Raw genomic sequence first — 20,712 nt, 5'->3', positions numbered from 1 at the left:
AGTGAGGAAGGGAGAGGGAATAAGCATTTATTAAGTACCAGCTATGTGTCGGGTACTGTCAAGCATTTTACAAATATCTGAAAGGAAAAAAGAGCATGGCACTAAAGCATGGAGATAGAGATGAAATGTTCCCAGTCATTTTCAGAAATATTACCACTGGAGGGGCAGCTAGGTGGCGCAGTGTATAGAGCACCAGCCTTGAATTCAGGAGGACCCGAGTTCAAATCTGATCTCAAACACTTAACACTTCCTAGCTGTGTGGCCCTGGGCAAGTCACTTAACCCCAGCCTCACCCCCCCCCCCCAAAAAAAAACCCCAAAAAACCAAAAAAACAAAAAATATTACCACTGCCACAGTTAAACACATGCTATAATTCTTGTTATACTCTTTGCCTGGGGCAGATGCAGTGCTCCTCCTCTCAGATTCCTTGTCTATGACTACTTTGGATTGATAGTTCTTTAACAAATTCATGTTTAAGCAAATAAAAGAAAGAAAAATTTTTAAATGCAAAATTTCTTCAACTTTCTGATTCAAATAACTGGCAAGGATCCTTTGTTTCAATGTGTCAAAGTGGGTCAACTCTAAGAAAAAAAAATTATTCTTCAACTACAACTTAGTAAAAAGAAGGTAGAAATCCAAACAGATCTAAGAAAATTCCAATAAATTTTAGATAGAAAATTCCATCTGCATTCAGAAAAGAACTATGGAAATTGAATGTAAATCAACACATGCTATATTTACTTCTTTTTTTCTGTTTTTTTTCTCTCATGGTTTTTCCCTTTTTTTCCCTAATTTTTCTCTCCCAACATAATTCATAAAGAAATATATATTTAAAAAGTTAATAGATACGTATAACTAGAAAAAATAAATCAATTAATAAAGGGGGGGGAAGAAGAAATCCAAACAGAAACTTGATCTCCAGGGCTCACTAAGACATATTTTTATTTGAAGGGACAACAGAAACATTATTGGAAGGAAATTTTTCTTCTATCACCAGGCAAGAGGATAGAACCTAGATGGTTCCAAATTTTAAGAATTTAACTTTTGACATAATGAGTTAGTCCAACTGGATTAGAATCAAGGGATAAGGATAGAAATTGGGATTTATCTCCATCTAGAACTGTGGTTTCATTATATAGGGAAATACTGGATAAGGAAGGCCCTTCCTCAAATGTAATTTGGTACCTTCTCTTCAATTTATAGTTATAGAGACTTGCTTAATGCACTAAGTAACTTGCCAAGGGTCACATAACTAGAGAATCATAAGTATGGCCCAAACTTAGGTATTCCTGACTCCAAAGTCAACTTTCTATGCACCATGATGTTTATTGGAATAAAAGACTAAGAAAAAACAACAAAAAAGTAGCTGATTTTTCAGTCAGTAAGAACTGGATTTTAATTCATTTGATATGACTATGACTCCCTACTAGCTATTGATGATTAAATTATTAGTTAACTCTTTAGGAAAAATTACTATTTTCATAAAAGTATCCATGACTAGATCTTGTGTACTCTCAGAAAAAATAAAAAATTCTGGGGATGAAGACAATCAATAACTTGGTGACAATGAATTTCCTTCCCTTTCCACCTACATCAAAAAAAGGAGAAAACTCAAGTCAGACAGGATTCCCTTTGCATTACATACCGCAACTTCTGCATTTGCCAGTTGACATCCCAGAGAAGAAGTCAGATGTGGGAAGGATGGCCTTTTCCTGGAGTCAAAAGACCAGCAGGATTGCATTATAAAATAGCTGTAGGAACAATGGAACAAGGAGAAGGACCAAGATGAGTAAAACAATATGAAGTCAAATTTGTTAATTTCCGTTTCATGAACTGTCATTTTGGCTATATGGAGAGCTAATTTCAAGCTAAATTCTTCTGTGAAAACTTATAACTGTAACAGGGAAAACAAAAAGACTTTGGGAAAGAATGGAGATGTATTTAAAGGAAAGATAAATGGTTGTCTGGTGCAGAGATCTTGAATGTTGATTGATGTAGAGTTTGATCACCCCTAGGGAAGTAAGCTTATTATAATTGAAGTTGTCCAGGACCATCAAGTCACATGGGTCCTACAGGGTTAGAGTAAAAAAGATAAAGAGATTTGGCCCTCTTATAAGCAAGGCATCATAAACTTAGAAAAGGGAAGGACTTCAGAAACCTTTTAGTCCAACCCCCTAATTTTATAGGTGAATAAACCGGTCCAGAGAAATTTAATGATTTTTCCATGGTCACACAGATACTAAGCATCAACCATAGTATTTGAACAGAGATCTTCTAGAGATGATTTTCCTTCTTCTATACCAGGAGCTCACAGCAAAATTAAAATTATATGTTTTTGATACATGTTTCAATTATGTCTGACTCTCTTAGACTCTATCTGATAAAGATACTGGAGTGTTTGACACTCCATTCTCCAACTCATTTTACTGATGGAGAAACTGAGGCAAATAACATTAAGTGATGTGCCTGGGGTCACAGTTAGTAAATGTTTGAGGTTGGATTTGAACCCAAGTTTTCCTGACTTCAGGTCCGGAGTTCTAACCATTGTACCATCTAGAGTATGATTATTTGTTATGCTGAAATCATTTTCTAAGGAACTCAAGTGTAAATTTAGGTTTTTCTTTTTCATGAGAAATCATTTTTTTGTCTGTTGTATTTTCTCATCATTTTACTTACCAGGGCCTCTGAGGGAAAACTAATGCTTGTTTGAAAAGAAATCTAATGTCTTTTAAATCTCGACTTAAGCTTCCACTTACATTTCTTCTGTAGCATAAAATGGCTGGTCCATTTTAAATCCACTTTGAATGAGCTTATAGAAATTATTGTCAACTGGAATGCCAGGGTAAGGATTCACACCTGAGAAAAACATCATGGAAATAAAATCAGTATTCAAATGGAACATAATTAAAATCAAATAAGATCCTCCTCTCCCTTTTCTAGCTCTTCTGTTGGAATTGGCTCCTTGAGTGGGAAGAATACAAGACAGAAGAAACCTAAAACTGGAATGCAGTAAGATAAGCCTCCTATGAGAAAGATCATAGATCTAGAATTATAGGGAACCCAAGAAGCCATTTGCACCAACTCCTTAACATTACAGGCAGGTTAAGTGACTTGTCCTAAGATCACATAGTAAGAATCAGTTGTAGGATTCTAAACTAAGGTCCTCTGAAACCAGAGCTAAGAACCTCAGAGGTGTCAAATTCACCCTTTAGGATCTAACCAGATTTAAATGTAATTGGGAAATGTTTAACAACATAAATAAAAATATAATATAATATTTTATTGTTGTTCAATTATTTAGGTTGCCTCTGACCCATTTAGAATTTTCTTGGCACAAATACGGGAATAGTTTGCCATTTCTTTCTCTAGCTCATTTTACAGATGAGAACTCTGGGACAAACAGGGCGAAGTGACTTCTCCAGAGTCACAGTTTGTCAGTGTCTGAAGATTTGAATTTGGGAGGACGAGTCTTCTTGACTCTAGATTGGGCACTCTATCCACTGCACTATCCAGCTGTCCCACAATATAACCTAGATAATGTTGATTTGTGATTCTCTAATGCAGTGATCTTTTCTATTGGAATGTGATACCTTTTATACTTTCACCTATAGCCAACTTCCTTATTTAATAGATGAGAAAACAGAGATCAATGGAGAACATTGCCCAAGGCCATAACCAAGGTAGTAAAGGATAGAGCCAGAATCTGAAATCTGATCTTTTGATTGAATAATTTTTTCCAAATACATCTCTCAAAAGCTGTTTTTATTTTAGTCTTTGGGTTGCCAAAGCTTTGAACATTTTTTTGAATGGATTAAAACATACCAAGAGAAAATATTTCCCAAAGCAATATTCCAAAGGACCAGACATCACTCTTAATTGTGTATATGCCTTCAAATAGGCTTTCAGGAGCCATCCATTTCACAGGTAACCGAGCCTGTAGAAAACCAAAGAGGAGATCAAAAAGTACTTTGACATTATTTTTTTTTCTATTTAACAATGTTGTTTTAATAAATTCAAATTTGTTCTGATAATTCCACTCTTTAAAAATACATGCTTCGAAATAAGGAAGAATTAAATGACTAGAACCAAGAGAACATTGTATATAGTAACAGCAATATTGTTCAAAGAATAACCATGAATTTTTTTCTCACTGTTATTATAAGTACTCAAATTAACTACAAAGGACCTATGAACAAAGATGCTATCTACCTCCAAAGAAAGACTGATAAACAGAAGTATATGTAGTTTTGCTTTAACACATACGTATACATATACACACACACATATAAAAATATGTGTATGTGTGAGTCTATAAAATAAATAATTTTAAAACATATGTTTAAGCTCTTTTTGTGGTGGCAAAGAATTAGAAATTGAAGGTATGTTCATAAATTGGCAAGTGGCTGAAGGAGTTGTGGTATATAGTTGTGACAGAATGCTATTGTGCTGTAGGAAATGATGAGCAAGATGCTTTCAGAAAAACCTCAAAAGACTTAAATGAAGTGATGCAGAATGAACCAAGGGAACATTCTAGACAATAAAAGCAATATTATTCAATGATAGCTGTGAATGATTTAGCTATTCTCAGCAATACAATGATGCAAAACAATTCTGAAAGATTTAGGATAAAAAGTGCTATCTACCTCCAGAGAAAGAAATGATGGAGCTTGGATGTAGATTGAAGTGTACTTTATTTTACTTTACTTTCCTTGATTTGGTTTCTTGTTGGGGTTTTTTGTGAGGTTTTTTTGGTCTGTGTTTTCTTTTACCGTATAGCTACTGTGGAAAATACACTTTGCATGACTACACATATATTATATATATATATATATATATAATATTGCTTTCTTTCTCAAGGAATAAGGAGAGAGGAAGGGATAGACAGAATTTGGAGCTCAAATTTTTAAAAGATGAATATTAAAAATTATTTTTACATATAATTGAGGAAAAAAAGAAAAAGTTTTCCCCAAAAATTGCATGCTTAGTTTACAGCCTAGAATTTAGGGTTACAATCTGGAAAATTAACTTTCCCCCTTTTATTTTAACAATAGGATCAGTACTTTTGAAAAACATTTATTTTCAAATAAATTTAAAAGCATAAAGGTGCATAAAATCTGGCTGGCTTGTCAGTAGACAATTGCTCATCAGCCAATCAATTGATCAGGAGTATTTTCAAAATACTACTGAAAGTAGTATTACTGAAATAGTTTGCCACTGAACTTATGGAAAGACTGATCATCCTGGAAATGCTGCCATACATAGAACTGTGGTAAGAGTGGCATGTGTCATAATTTCCAGAACTGCCGGCATGTGGGCTTCTGTGGCTTTATTGACATCAAATATGATGAAAAAGGCCTTTTGAGCCAGATTAAGAGAGTCAAGTCAGGTAACCAGATGAGGAAGATATCTGTTAAGGAGGAAGCCACAAGATCTTAGATCCTAAATAAAGACTTTTTTTTTTTTTAATCTCTCCTTTTAAGCAGAAGGGGCAGAAGAATAGGCTTTCCACTGCAATATGTGCTCTTTGTATGGCTTGTATGACTTACTAAGAATATTCAAATCTTTCAAAATTAACTCAGTTTTGAAAGTTAGGTAAATGGATTTTCTGACTGGGTTATTCTAATTGCTTGATCAAAACCAGAAGAGTGATTTGTGTTTTGTGGGTAAGATATTTATTCACTTTAATGACAATTTATCAGTTAGTAAGATCAGAACGATTGAACTGTATTTGGCTTATAAATATAAGTGGTACTGACTTTATTCATAGTGGGATCAGGGAACTACACAGGACTGGTGAAGATGACTGAATCTAGTGGGAAAAAGAATTATCCCTATAGCTAGGAGATTTTTTTGAAGTTGTATGGAGTTCTCATATGTTGGATCCTCTTTTCACTCAACAAAAAGAAAAATTCAGAATATACAATATTTGTCACAAAACTCCTATTGGATTTAACAAATAGCTAATTCATTTTTTAAGTGCCTGCTATGTGCAAGGTATTATAGTAGGCACTGGAGTTACAAAGACAAAAGTGAAACTGTCCTGCCCTTAAAGAGCTACAGTGGGATAGGTACACAGATAAGCAATGCAAATTGATTTGGGAAGGGAAAATTCTAAGAACCGGGTGCTTGGGGAAGACAGGACAAATCATAGTTAAAGTGATATTCAGGGAATGACAAAAAAAGGCAAATGCTGAGTTCAAGGAAGAGTTTTCTTGCTGTTCAGTTGTGTCTGACTCTTCATGAGTGGGAACGCACTGTAGCATACTAATATTGTCCATGGGGTTTCCTCAGGGAAGCTATTGGAGTAGTTTGCCATTTCCTTCTTCAGTGGATGAAGGCAAATGAAGATTAAGTGATAGGCCCAAGATCATACAACTCATAAATGTCTGAGATAGGTTGTAAACTCAAATCTTCCTGATTCTAGTCTCAGCACTATTCACTGTGCCATCTAACTGCCTCCCAAAGAAACTAATGACTAAGAGTAGTAAAACATGAGACTGGAACAGTAGCTTGAAGAGATAGATAATTGAAAGCTACAAACTGAGGAGAGTTTATGTATTATCCTTTGGACAAGAGGGAGCCACAGAAGATTTTTGTACAGTGGAATGACATTGCCAGACCTACCTTTTCAAAGATTGTTTTGGCCTCTGTGTGGAGGAGAGATTTGAGAGAGGAGAGAGTATTAGCAGGATGACCAGTTAGAAGAAAATTGTCATAGGCTAGGTAAGGGGTGATGAAGATCTGAATTTGGTCATGTAAGGGAGGAAGAGACAGATATAAAAGATATTACTGAGATAGAATAAACAAAATTTAGCAACTGTTTATAGATGGATTTGGAAGTTCAAGCCTCTGGAATATTCTAGTATCTTTCATATTTATCAGAAAAAATAGAATAATTTTATAATTGATTATATTTGGGGGGAAAATAGAAAAAGAGACTTGATAAGCATTAACAGAGTGTCTGGCACAGAGTAAGCACTTTAAGTATTTTTTCATTCATTCCTTTATCAGTAATGATATATACTATTTGTAAGACAATTGGATATTAATTATGTCTCCTCATTTTATAATTAAAGGAACTGATATTTTATACCAGTAACTATGACTTTTCAAAGAAATGCTCCCTGAAATGTTATGAAAGGAACTTCAAAATATGTTTCAGGTTAGAATTCAATTAGAATCAATCTATTTCTGGCTAGCCAATAAGATAGGAACCGTTTTGGTGCTTTTTTTGTGTGTGTAATTTCAAAGCCAAAAGATTTCTTGGCACAGAAATCAAAGCTGTTATTAGGCATATGTTTGGGATGTTACTAGAAGGGAAGGGGAAGAGAGCTCATTTCTAAATAGTAAGGTTCATTGTCTTATCAATCAAAAGTAATTGTAATAAAATACATTCATTTACTAAATGGTAAGCATCGTGAGGACAGAAAGTATTTTTCTCCCTATCTCTCCAGTACCTTGTACTCAAGTATCTAATATATTTTTGCTTAATTGAATGAAATCGAACAATGACATAAAAATAAAAATGAATAAAAACGTCAGCCTCACATTGCCCCTGACAACATAGTTGGAGTCATTCATTATATCTCTGGCCAATCCAAAATCACATATCTTCACCATTTTCCCATGAGTTACAAGTACATTCCTGGCTGCAAGGTCTCTGTGAACACACTAGGAAAAAAAATAAATGTGATTTACTATTAGAATAAACTTTCTAGGACAAGCAAACTGCATACCCTTTGACCCAGTAATAGCACTACTAGGTCTATATCCCAAAGAGATAATATAAGAGGGAAAAAGAACAACATGCAAAAATTTTTTATTGTGGCTCTTTTCATGGTGGCAAAATATTGGAAATTGAGGGATACTTATCAATTGAGGAATGGCTGAAACTATGGTATATGAATGTTATGGAATACTATTGTGCAAGAAGAAATAAAAACAGATTTCAGAAAAACCTGGAAAGACTTTTAAGATTGATACAAAATGAAATGTACAGAACCAGAAAAACATTGTACACAGTTAAGGCAACATTATGTGATGATCTACTATCACTGACTCAGCTCTTCTCAGCAATTCAATGATCTCAGACAACTACAATGGACTTATGAAGGAAAATGCTATCCATAACCAGCTAAAAAATTGATATTCTCTGAATGGACGTAGAAGCATATATTTTCATTTATGCCATTCTTTCTCCTGTTTTTTTTCCTTTCATAATTATGATTAATATGGAAATGTTTTACATGAGAGCACATGTAAAGTATATCAAACTGCCTATCATCTTCAGAAGAGGGAAGGGGAGAGGAAAGAGAGGGAAACAGTTGGAACTCAAAATCTTGTAAAAATGATGCTAAAATTTTTATTGACATGTATAACTGAGGGGAAAAATTCTATTTAAAAAAAAGAACAAGTTTCTTTTAGGTTCAAGACTAATATTAAATATAGTGACATCACGCAACTCATTAATTTTCCAATTCTGAGCATGATTCAGTAAAAAGTTTAACAGATGAATGGGGACAATGTATGTAGTCCATTTCCTCATTCTCATTTATGGTGAACGTGGGTCTTCCACAGAGACCCTATTGAGTCATGCAAGGAAAGGAAAGAGGGCCCCATTGTTTTCAGATTGGTCACATAGCCATTGGGGAGCATGTAATATAATCGATGGTGACTTAGAAGATCTATTAACCTTTCACTCTAAGAAGGTTCCTGAGAAGTGGCAATACCAGAGACAGCAAAGGAATAGAATGGTGAAAGAAGCAGAAATATGAAGGTGCCAGGAAAGACAGATATATTTTGGGAGAAAAATGATCATAAATTTGGAGTTGAATTCTTAAGGGAAATGGATATCAGAACACTAAAGAGAAAGTATAATCAAGTTATGTGGCAAAAAATGGGGGGGGGGAATTAGGAAAACAGATTCAGGCAAAAGTTAGGATAGAATACACAACATGAGAGCAGAGGGACAAAGGCATTTAAGAAAGTAACAGTGATATATGACATTAATGTAATGCTTTAAAGTCTGCAAAACACCTTTTCTCATTTGAACCTCATAACAACCTTAGGAAGCAGGTGCTATTATACACATTTTACATGTGAGGACACAGGTTCAGGCAGATTAAGTGATTTATCTATGGTAATACCATTCTTAAGAGTAAGGTGCATGATTGTATTCAAACCCTAGGCAAGTTCAGGACTCAGCCCACTAGGATAACAGGATCATAGATCTAGCCCTGGGAAAAAACCAAAGCTAGCTAGTTCAATTTATATGAGGGGAAACTAAGGTCTGAAACTGGGATAAAGTGACATGCCCATAGATAGGTCATGTCAGAGGCAGGATTTGAACCCAAGTCTCATGAGGCCTTTCACTACAAAGTTCTAGGATCTACTTTCAACAAATATGTTGTACTTTAATCAGAGAAATAAGTTCTGTTATCAAATGGACTTATTTAGGATTTTACCAAATAAAGATGTGAACAAAAGACAGACAAACTATCAATCCTGAATGATTTCCATGTCCCCTAACTAAGCCACGGGGCTGGCTCAAGCAGTCTCTAGAGACATGTTCCTGATAGCATTGTAGATGTGCTGACAGACAGGAAGATGAAGAATGAGGTGACAGAATAGATTGAGATAAGGAGAGAGTTTAGTCAGCAGGGGGCAGGCATCAGACCACTGAATCTGAATCCTGGCTTTGCCATTTATTACTGTGTGAGTTAGGTTAACTTGTTTAAGCTCCATAGGTCTCAATTTCCTTGTCTGTAAACAAGAATTGGAATAGAAGGTCTCTAAAGTCCCTTCCCACTCTAAATTCATGATGTATTGTTTTGGAGACAAGGTAAAGCAAAAATGAAAAAAATCCATTGCCATGATGTGAAAGGAAAATAAGTAGAGGTTAAAGGACACCTACATTTTTCAATTTAGATAATTTAAATACTAGAAATGCTGTCCAAACAATATAAAAAGAGGAGAAAGTGAGAAGGGGCGAAGGGAAGAAAGGGAAAGAAAAGGGAATGAAAAGGGGAGAAGAGAAAAAGGGAGGGGAAAAGAAAGGAAAAGGGTGAAATAAAAGAAGAAAGGTGAGAAGAGTGATTTAAGTCAAATTGGGAGCATAATAAATATATTGATAAATAGCTTGTCTTTTCAAAAAAGGAGGAAGGATATGGAAGAACTTTTTTTAGAAGAATATAAAAATTGTCTTTACACGTGGGGAAAATAAAATATCAAATCCTCAAAAAAAAAAAAATACTGATGTTGAAGACATTACTAAAGGGAGATATAGATAAAGATTGAGAAGATGCAAAATTGGGACAGCTAAGTGGTCCAGTGCATAGAACATTTGTCATGGAGTCAGAAGGATCTGAGTTCAAAGGAAAATCACTTAGTTCTAATTGGAGAGAGAGACAGACAGACAGACAGACACAGAAACAGGGAGAGAGAGGGAGGGTGACAGAAAGAGAAAAAGAGAGAAAGAGAGAGAGAGAGAGAGAGAGAGAGCGAGAGAGAGAGAGAGCGAGAGAGCGAGAGAGAGAGAGAGAGAGAGAGAGAGAGAGAGAGAGAGAGAGAGAGAGAGGGCGCAAAATAAAGAATTAAAGGAGGGAAATCAGTTTAAGACTTGAAGATGCAGGAACTTTGACCTTTTTGATTCCACAAAGTTCCAATAAATACTTATTGAATGAATAAATAAAGACAGAATCCTCAACGACTCCTGAAGTAGTTTTAGACATATCACTGAACTTTATGATTTGGGTCCCCTGATACAATTCCAAAAGCTTCTGGTCTTCTAAAAGAATTTCATTTCCAATTCTAAGACAATGCATAGAATTAAGGCAGGTTTTGTTTTGTGTGTGTGTGTGGGGGGGGGGGGGGGTTGAGGTGCAGGTGAATAGAGAAAAAGACAGAATTGGAGATTTCCAAGTTAAAACTCAAGAAAGAAGCATTAAAACAAATTTCCATATTATCATTTTTTCCTTTGCAAATTTTTCAGAAGGAACATACCGATTTTAATTCAAGAAATTCCATTCCTTTGGCAACTTGATAAGAGAAACAGAGAAGATCCTCAAATGTAAGCACATTGAAGTCTTCTTCTTCAACAAGTCTTTTTTGGTTTTCATATTCAATTTCTTCTATAAAATACAAACAGACTTCACTTTTACAGAAAACACCAAAAAAATTACCTGCCAGAGAACATTTGGCAGCTTATCAAAGGCACAATTAGGTGGTTTTCACCTTGGGCTGGGACAAAACTTTAAGTAGACCTGTTGTATTCTCCTACTGCTCTGCCTTTTTTTTTTTTCCCTTTTGGCAATTCATTAAGTTTTTAGAAATTTATACTAATGGTCACATTGCATTAAAAGGTAACTAAAAGAATCTGGCAAGTGTATATTAATTATAACAAACCACTTTAATGGTATAGTAAAGATAGTTCATATTTAGTGAGATTTCTATGATTTGCAAAGTATATCCCATCCAATTACCCTGTGAGGAAGATGAAGAAAACATGATTATTTTCATTTAATATGTATGGAAATTAAGGCTCTGAGAAGCCACTTGACATTTCAAGGCTCACACAGATACAATGAAATATCTTGGGCAGGATTTGCACCCAACTCTTCTGACAGCATTCCTTACACTGATCTACCTCCTGAAAACTGACCTAATTAAACTAATTAACTCATTTACAAGATAAAGTTTCTTCTCTGAAATTTTACCCTACTCATTTTTTTTCTTAAATTTGAAATAAGGAATAGAAGTAAAATATACCTAAAGATGTGTAAAAGTCTGTCATCATTTTCACTAATTATATTTAAGAAATAACCTATGTTTATCTAGCAAGTAAATTAAAACACATGTAGATATGACTGCTCACTAGATATCTAGCATCCATAGGAAGCAAAATCAATGCAAATAGAAAAGGATACTTTCTTACACAAGCAAAATATGACATGACATGGATGATAACTCTAACATATGCTAGAATGACTCTTTTTTTTTCTAGCTTCTTTAAGAAGTATGTTGGTTGATCTGTTACTCCAAAAGTCTTAGACATAGTTTTAAAATGAGGCAAAGGACAACTTTGGAAATAATGTTGGTTCTGAATAGTCATTTTAGTCAACTGAAAATAAAATTTTAAGCATAATAATAATAATATCTGATGGATAAAACAATTTACAAAATTTACTGAGCAAGTTTGACACAATCTTTATATATATGTGTGTGTGTGTGTGTGTGTGTGTGTGTGTATAAAATATATGGCTGTTTATAAAGCTTTGTGTGAAGCTAGCTATTATAATAGAAGAGGACAATAAATAAAGTATCCCAATTTGTAACAGTTTTAAAAACTGCTCTACCCCATTGTCTCATTTGATCTTCAAAAGAATATTGTGTAGTATTATTCCCATTTTGTAGATGAAAGGCTCAGAGATATTAAGCAGCTTGTCCGACACTGCAGTACTGGCAGAATTAGAATACAATTTTTCTGATTTCAGCTTCATTTTCTTCTATCATTTCATGCTACCTCTCCAGACATGTAATAGCATTTCAACATTGACTGTGAGGTTGGCCAGCTTTTAGCTCTTGGACTTATTTCCTTTTTCAATTTATTAGAAGAAAATATTTTCATTACTCAGCATTGGCTTCCTCATGGGGTTTTTCATAATGCTTTACCTTCAGAATAAAATGCATTCCCATTGAATCCAGAGGTCAGATCAAAGTCTTGGCTTAGGTGAAGTCCTCCCAAACCAGGCATTCTATTAAACAAAGAACAAAATATACTCCATTATTTAAATTCTCTTTTTGAACCAATGTAAATTATAATTAAATGTTACAGAAGATGTTGTTTGCCCTTGCTCTGGAAGACATATGACTCCAAATGACTCAGGAAAGCTAAAGGACTAAGAATATTAATGGAACATTTTTTTTTTCTTTTTTTTGGGGGGGAAGGGAGAGATTGTGGCTACTGAAAAAAAAATTTTTGCATGACTATACATACTTGTAATAGGTTTTGTTTTTCTTGTCCTCACATTACATGGGGGTGAGGTGAGGGAAGGGAAGGAGAGGGAGAGAATTTAGAGCTGAAAAAGAATTTAAAAGTCTCTACTCTTTAAAAAAAAAAAAAAAACTTTTCCACTGATATACATATAATCATGACTATAGAATTTTAATAAAGAACTAATAAAGGCTCATAACCGAAAGGGGACCCCAAAAATGTGCTTTGGAGGAGAATCAGACCTGTGATTGATTTCGTTCCTAGGAGAAATTTCCCAGCAAGGAAACTCCCTCTAAGAACACAGGCTAGAGCTACCTCTCAGAACTTGTTATGTTAGAGAATTGACTGGAATTGGGATGGGGTGCATGGGACTAAAAAATTAAGTGAATGGTTCAAAATCATACAGCTAGTATGTTCTAAAACCTAGGGCTTTCTGAGTATAAGGTTGATTCACCTTTTCAATACACTGCAATAACTTAAGCACCAGAAAATGCTTAAATAACAAGATTGTATCTTCCATATATATTTTGGAAACTATCTCCTAGACTCACTCAACAGGTTTTGTTCATGTCAGAACATGGGTCCTCTCTCTCAGTTTGATAGAGAATATGGAAGGTTAGCCATTCTTATATTTTTCATCATTGATAAGATGATGTGTGTGATATGTTGTCTCTATAAACTCTAGAGATACAAGTAAGCTTCTTTTCCCTATCATTTTGCAATAAATAGATCTTTTTATAAAAAGTCCAATCTGTGTGTGAAAAACTAATTCTTATAACAACCTCAATACCTAAGAATATGTTATGTACTTTGAAATTCAAAGCAAATCTTTCTGATTACAACCTAAGTAATAATTAGAAGACATAATGCACTGCTGGAAGGATTAGAATGCTTCTAGGGACATAATTTAGGTACTAGAAGAATCTGTCACAGATATCACATTAAACAGCAAAAAAAAAAAAAAGAAATCATTATCCTAATTTTTTTAATAAAAGAAAAAAGAGAAAAAAAGGCAAAATAAAAAAAAAAAAGACTTTTCAAAAGTTGCTCAGCAAACTCATCATTGAGCACAATCTTAGACTTCTAATCCACCAAGTAGGTACAAAGATGGAAACATGGATCTTTGACATTTATTTTACATTGCAATGTATTAATGATTTTCTATTGTGTTGTTTTTTTTTAAACTACCACTTATCTTTTACCTGGAATTTGAATGGAAAGTAGGATAAAAGCTGAAATTGTGCTGTTTGAAGACTTCTGTCCATGTTCTATGAAATTTTTCTCTTTTACTTCTTAGATAATTTAGAAGATCCCCATAGCAACAGTATTCAAATATCAAATAAATTGGTCCTGAAATAACAATAACAACAATACTAATAATAGTTAATGTTTATATATTGCTCTTAAGCTTGTAAGGTGTTTTACATATATTATCTCAGTTAAAATGGTTACAATTTTAATCATGAATATATAAATATAACACAAGTGTATATATAAGAACACACTTATAAGAACATGTAGAAAACACAACAATAGATTAGAATAATAAAGATTTTTTTTTGTGGGGTCTAGGCCACTGATTTCATCAGTTTAGGGACTTCCTGTTGTGGAAACTCCCTTTATGTATGCAAATCAACAACTGCTTTATAACTTAGTCTTAGAGAGTTTCCTGGAGGTACTACAAACTTACTTCTCGGTTAAGATTTGAACTCTGGCATGGCTGTCTCCAAGGTCTTCCTCAGACTCTTCAAGAACGGTCCCATGTATTTGAATTCACATTATTCAAAGTTATAATTATGCAAAATTTGGTGATTGGTTCTGGGTCAGTGGAAATATGCAGCAAGAATGCAAATAATGTGACTACATCAGGAGATTCATTATTCACACTGATTGCTACCTCTGAATTAAGATGACAAAGGGAAGATAACAAGTTGCTTAGCTCTTCTTCAACTTTACTGAACTCCATAGTTCATAGCCCAATTCCTTCTGAGGTTCCATTTTAGCCCTTGTTATCTTTGCAACAATAAATTTGTTTCATTTTTGTGTTAGGGAATGTGTTGGACACACCAAAGGAATTTATTAAATATTGTTTATTGGCTGTTTAAAAGAAGACAATTTTTTTTCTTTGGAAATTCCCACTTTCTTTGTGGTTTCTGTCCCAGAGGAGGAGAATAGATGTCTTCCACATGCTTTGGGTATGCAGTACTGAGATTGGACAGGATAAGGGTACATATGTCTTGGACATTCCCAAGGAGGAATGAACCAGATTGTAAATGCTCAGAGAGTAGTGTTGAACCCAAATAGAAATGGATCTCTATGGGCTGCATATTGACTTAGAAATCCACAAATCAACATTATGTTTTATTGTATTTTTATTTGCTTTGTTAAATATTTTTCAATTATATTTGCATCTGATTTGGGCCTCACTTAGGAGTTTTGCTGATTGTAGGGATTAAGAGTTTGACACCTCAGCTCTAGGGAATTTCTTTCTTTCTTTTTTTTTTTTCCTGAGGCTGGGGTTAAGTGACTTGCCCAGGGTCACACAGCTAGTAAGTGTCAAGTGTCTGAGACCAGATTTGAACTCGGGTCCTCCTGAATTCAAGGCTGGTGCTCTATCCACTGCGCCACCTAGCTACCCCAGCTCTAGAGAATTTCAAATGAAGAAATTTTCAGATTCTGCTCTGGCTATACTTTCTATGTATTATTTATTAGATGCCTACTATGTTCCAGATACTATGCTAAGTGCAGTACAGATATTCTCTCATTTGGTTTAATTTCATAAGATTGTAAAACAAGGCCTCTCCATCCAGCTGCTTCAGTTATTGATACAATGCATTCACCTTTGTTACCTTGTGGCCTATTCCTATTTCTGTGGGTTAGGAAAGATAGAAGTTGGGAGAATTAGACATATTTCATAGGACATGCTTGGTTTAAATGGCTCAGGGTTATGTGATGATGTCCATATAAAACACATATCTGTTCAGTTATCTAGTTCTATAATATACTGCCTCTTGTCTGAACCTTTGGCCTTTTGCCTCTTTTTGTATTCCTAGTGCTTAGCCCAGTGCCATAAAGTGTTAGAAGGTCCTACATACCATCTCCTTCATTAGACCCTTCATAAGTCAATCCCTTAATGCTGTTGATAGAGTGGGAGTAGATGGTCATTACCTGACAGTGTGCAAGCACCTAATAGGTTTACAATATTCTCATGGCTTCCAATGTGAGTCATCATCTTGAGCTCTGACATGAGAGCATCTTTTTCTGAGCGGTCAGACTTTTCTGTTAATGGAAGAATATATATAAATCTCTAAACTAAAACAACATTAATCTTTAAACTAAAACAACTTTTAAAATACTAAAAATTAGATTTTCTTTCCTGATTTAAGAAGGGTTCATTTAAATTATCTAAGTACAAGATTATGAGAACAAAAGGTTGGGAGATAAATTATTTGAAATCAAGAAATACAAAAGTAGAAGTTAATTTTTTTAAAGAGCTAAGACCCACACATGACCTTCTTGTTCTTTAGATCTGTAGTTTGGGAGTTGGAAGCAATGGCTTCTGATACCCCTTCCAGCTCCAGATCTATGATACTATGATTTCTGTCTCTATCATCTTCAAATATCTCGAGTGAAATTAGCAACTGGAATGAATTTTATAGGGATCTATGGATTTTAATGAAACATTCCTATGACAAATGAGTCCCCTATTTTACAATGAAGCGCAAAGGCTTCTAGTCACATAGTTGAACTGGTCCTTCTCATTGCTTCCCAGTAGAACTGCAATTCAATAAGGAGAGGAACATATTATCGTGGTTTTAGGCCAGCTAAACACCAATTATAAAGAGTTTGCTAAATTTCATCCTTCTCATTGAGAAAAATATAAAAATGTGGGCCTTCTAAGGAAGAAGTGCCTCTAACTTCCTTCTTAGGAATCAGGAAATTGAGTTTTCCAGATTCCTGACACTATCTATGGTACCACCTAGATGCCCCCTCTAAATCTCATGTTAGTTCTTTTTGTACAGATCACAGACCTATAGCAAGAACGAACTTCAGATGTCATCGAGTCCAGCCCCCTTATTTTATAGAAATGGAAACTGAGGCCCAGGGAGGTGATAATTTGCCCAAAGTCCCAGAGGCACTAACTGTCTCAGCCATGATTTGTATGTACTTTGGCCTTATGATATTCGGTACTTTGTCTACCATCTCTTTTTGAAAGCAGATATTAGTATTAAGACTTCTTTCTAATCTCTTCTCTAGGCAGAATCATGTCTTTGTGTTCCCTTCCTATGTTTAACTTTGCAACACTAGTATAACAATGTTATTATTGCTACTGACACTTGTGACACTTTAAAGTTTTCAGGGTTGTTTATGTATATTATTTTAATTGAGCCTCATAATAACCCATATCCAGTCATTATTACAAGGATTAATATTCTTTTATAAATGAGGAGACTGAGATTCTGAGTTGAGTTTTTATGACTCCCCTCTCCAAATTATATTTAAAGCTAAAAGGGACTTTTTGTTTTAGATTGATTCTCCTTATCTCACCAGGCTGAAAGTACAAAGGCTACTCACAAGGTCGACATCACTGTTGATTGGTACAAGAGTTTTCATATGCTCTGTTTCAAATCTAGACCAGTTTGCTACTCCTTGCACAGGCTATTGTCTCATAACATCCTGTTCCCAAAGGCTTATATGTGCGGACAACCAACTGGCTTAGCCCACTGTTGCTTAGAACTCCCAGATCAAGAATGCCACCAGTCTCAGCTTCTCTGATAGTAGACACTATAAACATAAGTCATGTCTAGTTGTAAGAGTCATTTAGAGACTGTCTTGTCTAATCCCCTCAGCTATCAGAATTAAAACTTGAGCATGTGCATTATTCTGGTTCTGGAGCTCTGTGATTATGACTTTCTCAAGACTGACTTTTATGACAGTAACAGAAAAGATAGCATCTACTTACAGCAAGCATATTCCCACTTAGTTCCATGGCAAATACAGATTCTCATGAAACCAAAAAAATCACAATGGTAGCTTATACTTCCTTTAATGTTTTAAAGGTCACAAAGCATTTCACATTAATAGCAGTGATGTTTAAGGTTTGCAAAGTAGTTTGAAGTTTGGGAGTTGGAAGCAATGGCTTCCACAAATATCACCTCATTTTATCATTATAACAACCCAGGCTTGTAAATACTATTATTATTATCTCCATTTTACCATTGGGGAAACTAAGGGAAACAACTTGACTAGGATCACACTTATAGTAAGTGTCTGAGGCTGGACTGTGCTACCTAGCACCCATCACTTTTCTTCATCATGACCCAAGCACATTAAATAATTTAGGGACCTAACTTAAAATGCAAAAGTCTCTTTGGTGAGGACATTCAGCTTCACTGTACCTTTCAGCATTTTGACAGCAACTTGGATTGAGACTCCAGTTTCACTAATTCCATAAGCTGTAGCATTCATCACTTTTCCAAAGGCGCCTGAGCCTAGGACCTGTCCTGAAGGGCAAACATGGGTACATATCTGTTTTAGTTTGGGGTCAGGAAGGCAATTCCATTGAGCATTTAATTGCAGTCTATATATCTTACCAAATTCTAGGTTTTCTCTTGGAAACTCCCACTTAAGGTCATATTCAAATTCTCTGAAATCAACATAGAAGTATTCATTATCTGATGAGCCCATCACTTGTACCATCTGCAGTTGACTTTCATACCTATATTGCTTCAAATAAGGAAAATAGAACCCATTAAGAATGATGCAGAATGTTGCAAAAGTAGAGAACAAATATTTTTTGGTTTTTACCTTCTTGATTTTTACCTTTCTGTACTTGTGAAAAATGAGTGTGAGTAAAACAGCAATGAAGGGCAGACAAAATCCAATAGTGGTATAGAAGGAAATCTTGTGTTGGGTATTAGGAAGAGATTCTGAAACAAAATAAGTTTACTAAACAATGATTTTTGTTGTTGTTTTGTTTCTACACTTTAATCAGTGACTTAGATGAAGGTACAATTATTAAATTTTCAGCTGACAGAAAGTTGGGAGGGATAGCTCCAATCATTGGATGGCAGAAATGAGATCCAAAGAAGTTATGACAAGGCAGAATGAGAGACTAAAACTAATCAAATGAAATTTAGGCATAAGACTGGATTTGTGATTTTCATTGGTTATAGAAAATTCCTAGATGAAGAAATTCCCTCTATCAGTGCAGGTCATCACCTGAATTGTTGTCTTCTGCCTGGAGCCCTGAGGGTTTTAAATGACTTGCTGTATGTCACATGTGTCAAAGGCTGGACTTGAACTCTGATGATGCTGGTTTTGAAGCTACTCTTAAGCCACTATACCAAGCTTCCTTTCAAGAGGAGATTGAATAGGAACAAATGTAAGGTTAGGCATTTGGACCAAAACAAAGAATAACTGACTAAGTATAGGATGTGGGAGAGCCAAGATTCAGTAGCAGGTTTCATGGAAAAAGTCCTGGGTGGGGAGGTAGGGTGTTCAGATGTTCAATATGAATCCACAGTGCCAACCAAAAAAATCTAATGAAACCCAAGGCTATATTATTTAAAGAAATAATATGTTCAGAATGAGAGATGTATTTGGTTTAGCAGGTAGAATCAGGGCCAATGCATAAAAAGTATAGAGAAGTATATGTCACATCAACATAAGAAAGAATTTTCCAACAATTAGGGGATTGTGAATATGGAATGGGTTCCCTTATGAGGTAGTGAGATCTCTTATGAGGCAGAAGGATTCAAGAACAGATTGGACAAAGTCAGGAATATAATTCTAAAGGGAATTAGTACATTAAGGATTGGTGATCTTCCAGCTATAAGATTCTATGTTACACAAATCTTCTGTTTATTATTATTATAACAGTGCTCATAAAATGTCATCTACTATTTTAATAACTATGATCAATGTCTCACCTCCACAAACAAATATTTCAAAGCAACAAAATTCAACAAATATCACAAGCAGCTAGATAATGCTGTAAATGGAGTATTGGGTCTGGAATTACCAAGACCTGAATTCAATTCAGGTCCCAGATACTTACTAGCTATATGATTCTAAGTAAGTCATTTTACCTCTTTTCTTCTCAATTTCCTCAATCTGGAAATGGGGATAATAATGGCACCTAGCTATTCTGTGGTGAGGATCAAATAAAATAATATTTGTAATGCACTTAGAACAGTGCTTGGTAGTAGTAGGCATTATATAAATATTTATTTCTTCCCTACTGATTACCTAAGACTATGAGGCATTCTCTTGTAAATAGTCACAAACTACATAGATTACAAATCTACATATTCAGAATAACAAATCAAGCATCCTTCTGATTTGAGGTGTTAGCTATGGATGAGAGATTCAACATCATTTTCATTTCAGAGATCAAAAACTGAGATTGATAGGTAAAAGATTTCATGTGGCAGATTTCAACATAATATAAGGAAGAACTTTCTTACAATCAAAGCAGTTTAAAAATGAAAAACAGATTCTTTCAAGGGATGAAAATAGTCTATTAAGCTAGATGATCCCTTTTAAGAAATACTGTAGAGAACATTCCTGCATAGGTTACAGGGTTGAATTAGGTGATCTCTGAAGTCCCTCTTAACCATATAGTTCGGTGAAAAATTCAGAAACCTGTTTTCTCACTGACACCATATCTTATGTATGGTAATAGAATTTTGTATGTATGTATGTAAGTATGTATATAT

The 20,712-nt window shown here is 34.7% G+C and overlaps 1 protein-coding gene across 2 annotated transcripts in view; it reads right to left on the bottom strand.

Annotated features, from left to right (window-relative positions):
• FLT3 (fms related receptor tyrosine kinase 3) overlaps positions 1-20,712 on the bottom strand; it is a 74,556-nt gene that overhangs the window by 1,659 nt on the left and 52,185 nt on the right. For both annotated transcript variants that reach the window (XM_074303579.1, XM_074303580.1), the window contains exons 13-23: positions 18,815-18,921; positions 18,586-18,718; positions 18,391-18,495; positions 16,160-16,270; positions 14,194-14,341; positions 12,670-12,752; positions 11,002-11,129; positions 7,549-7,671; positions 3,823-3,934; positions 2,757-2,856; positions 1,646-1,751 (exon numbers count right to left, since the gene is read on the bottom strand). In XM_074303579.1, coding sequence (XP_074159680.1) covers positions 1,646-1,751; positions 2,757-2,856; positions 3,823-3,934; positions 7,549-7,671; positions 11,002-11,129; positions 12,670-12,752; positions 14,194-14,341; positions 16,160-16,270; positions 18,391-18,495; positions 18,586-18,718; positions 18,815-18,921 — 1,256 coding nt within the window. The remainder of the gene's footprint in view (positions 1-1,645; positions 1,752-2,756; positions 2,857-3,822; positions 3,935-7,548; positions 7,672-11,001; positions 11,130-12,669; positions 12,753-14,193; positions 14,342-16,159; positions 16,271-18,390; positions 18,496-18,585; positions 18,719-18,814; positions 18,922-20,712) is intronic.

Source organism: Sminthopsis crassicaudata, chromosome 3, assembly GCF_048593235.1.
Source record: "Sminthopsis crassicaudata isolate SCR6 chromosome 3, ASM4859323v1, whole genome shotgun sequence".
In the NCBI taxonomy this organism is placed as follows: Eukaryota; Metazoa; Chordata; class Mammalia; order Dasyuromorphia; family Dasyuridae; genus Sminthopsis; species Sminthopsis crassicaudata.
Note: the sequence above shows the minus strand (reverse complement) of the source record. Positions and strands in the feature narration are given on the sequence as shown.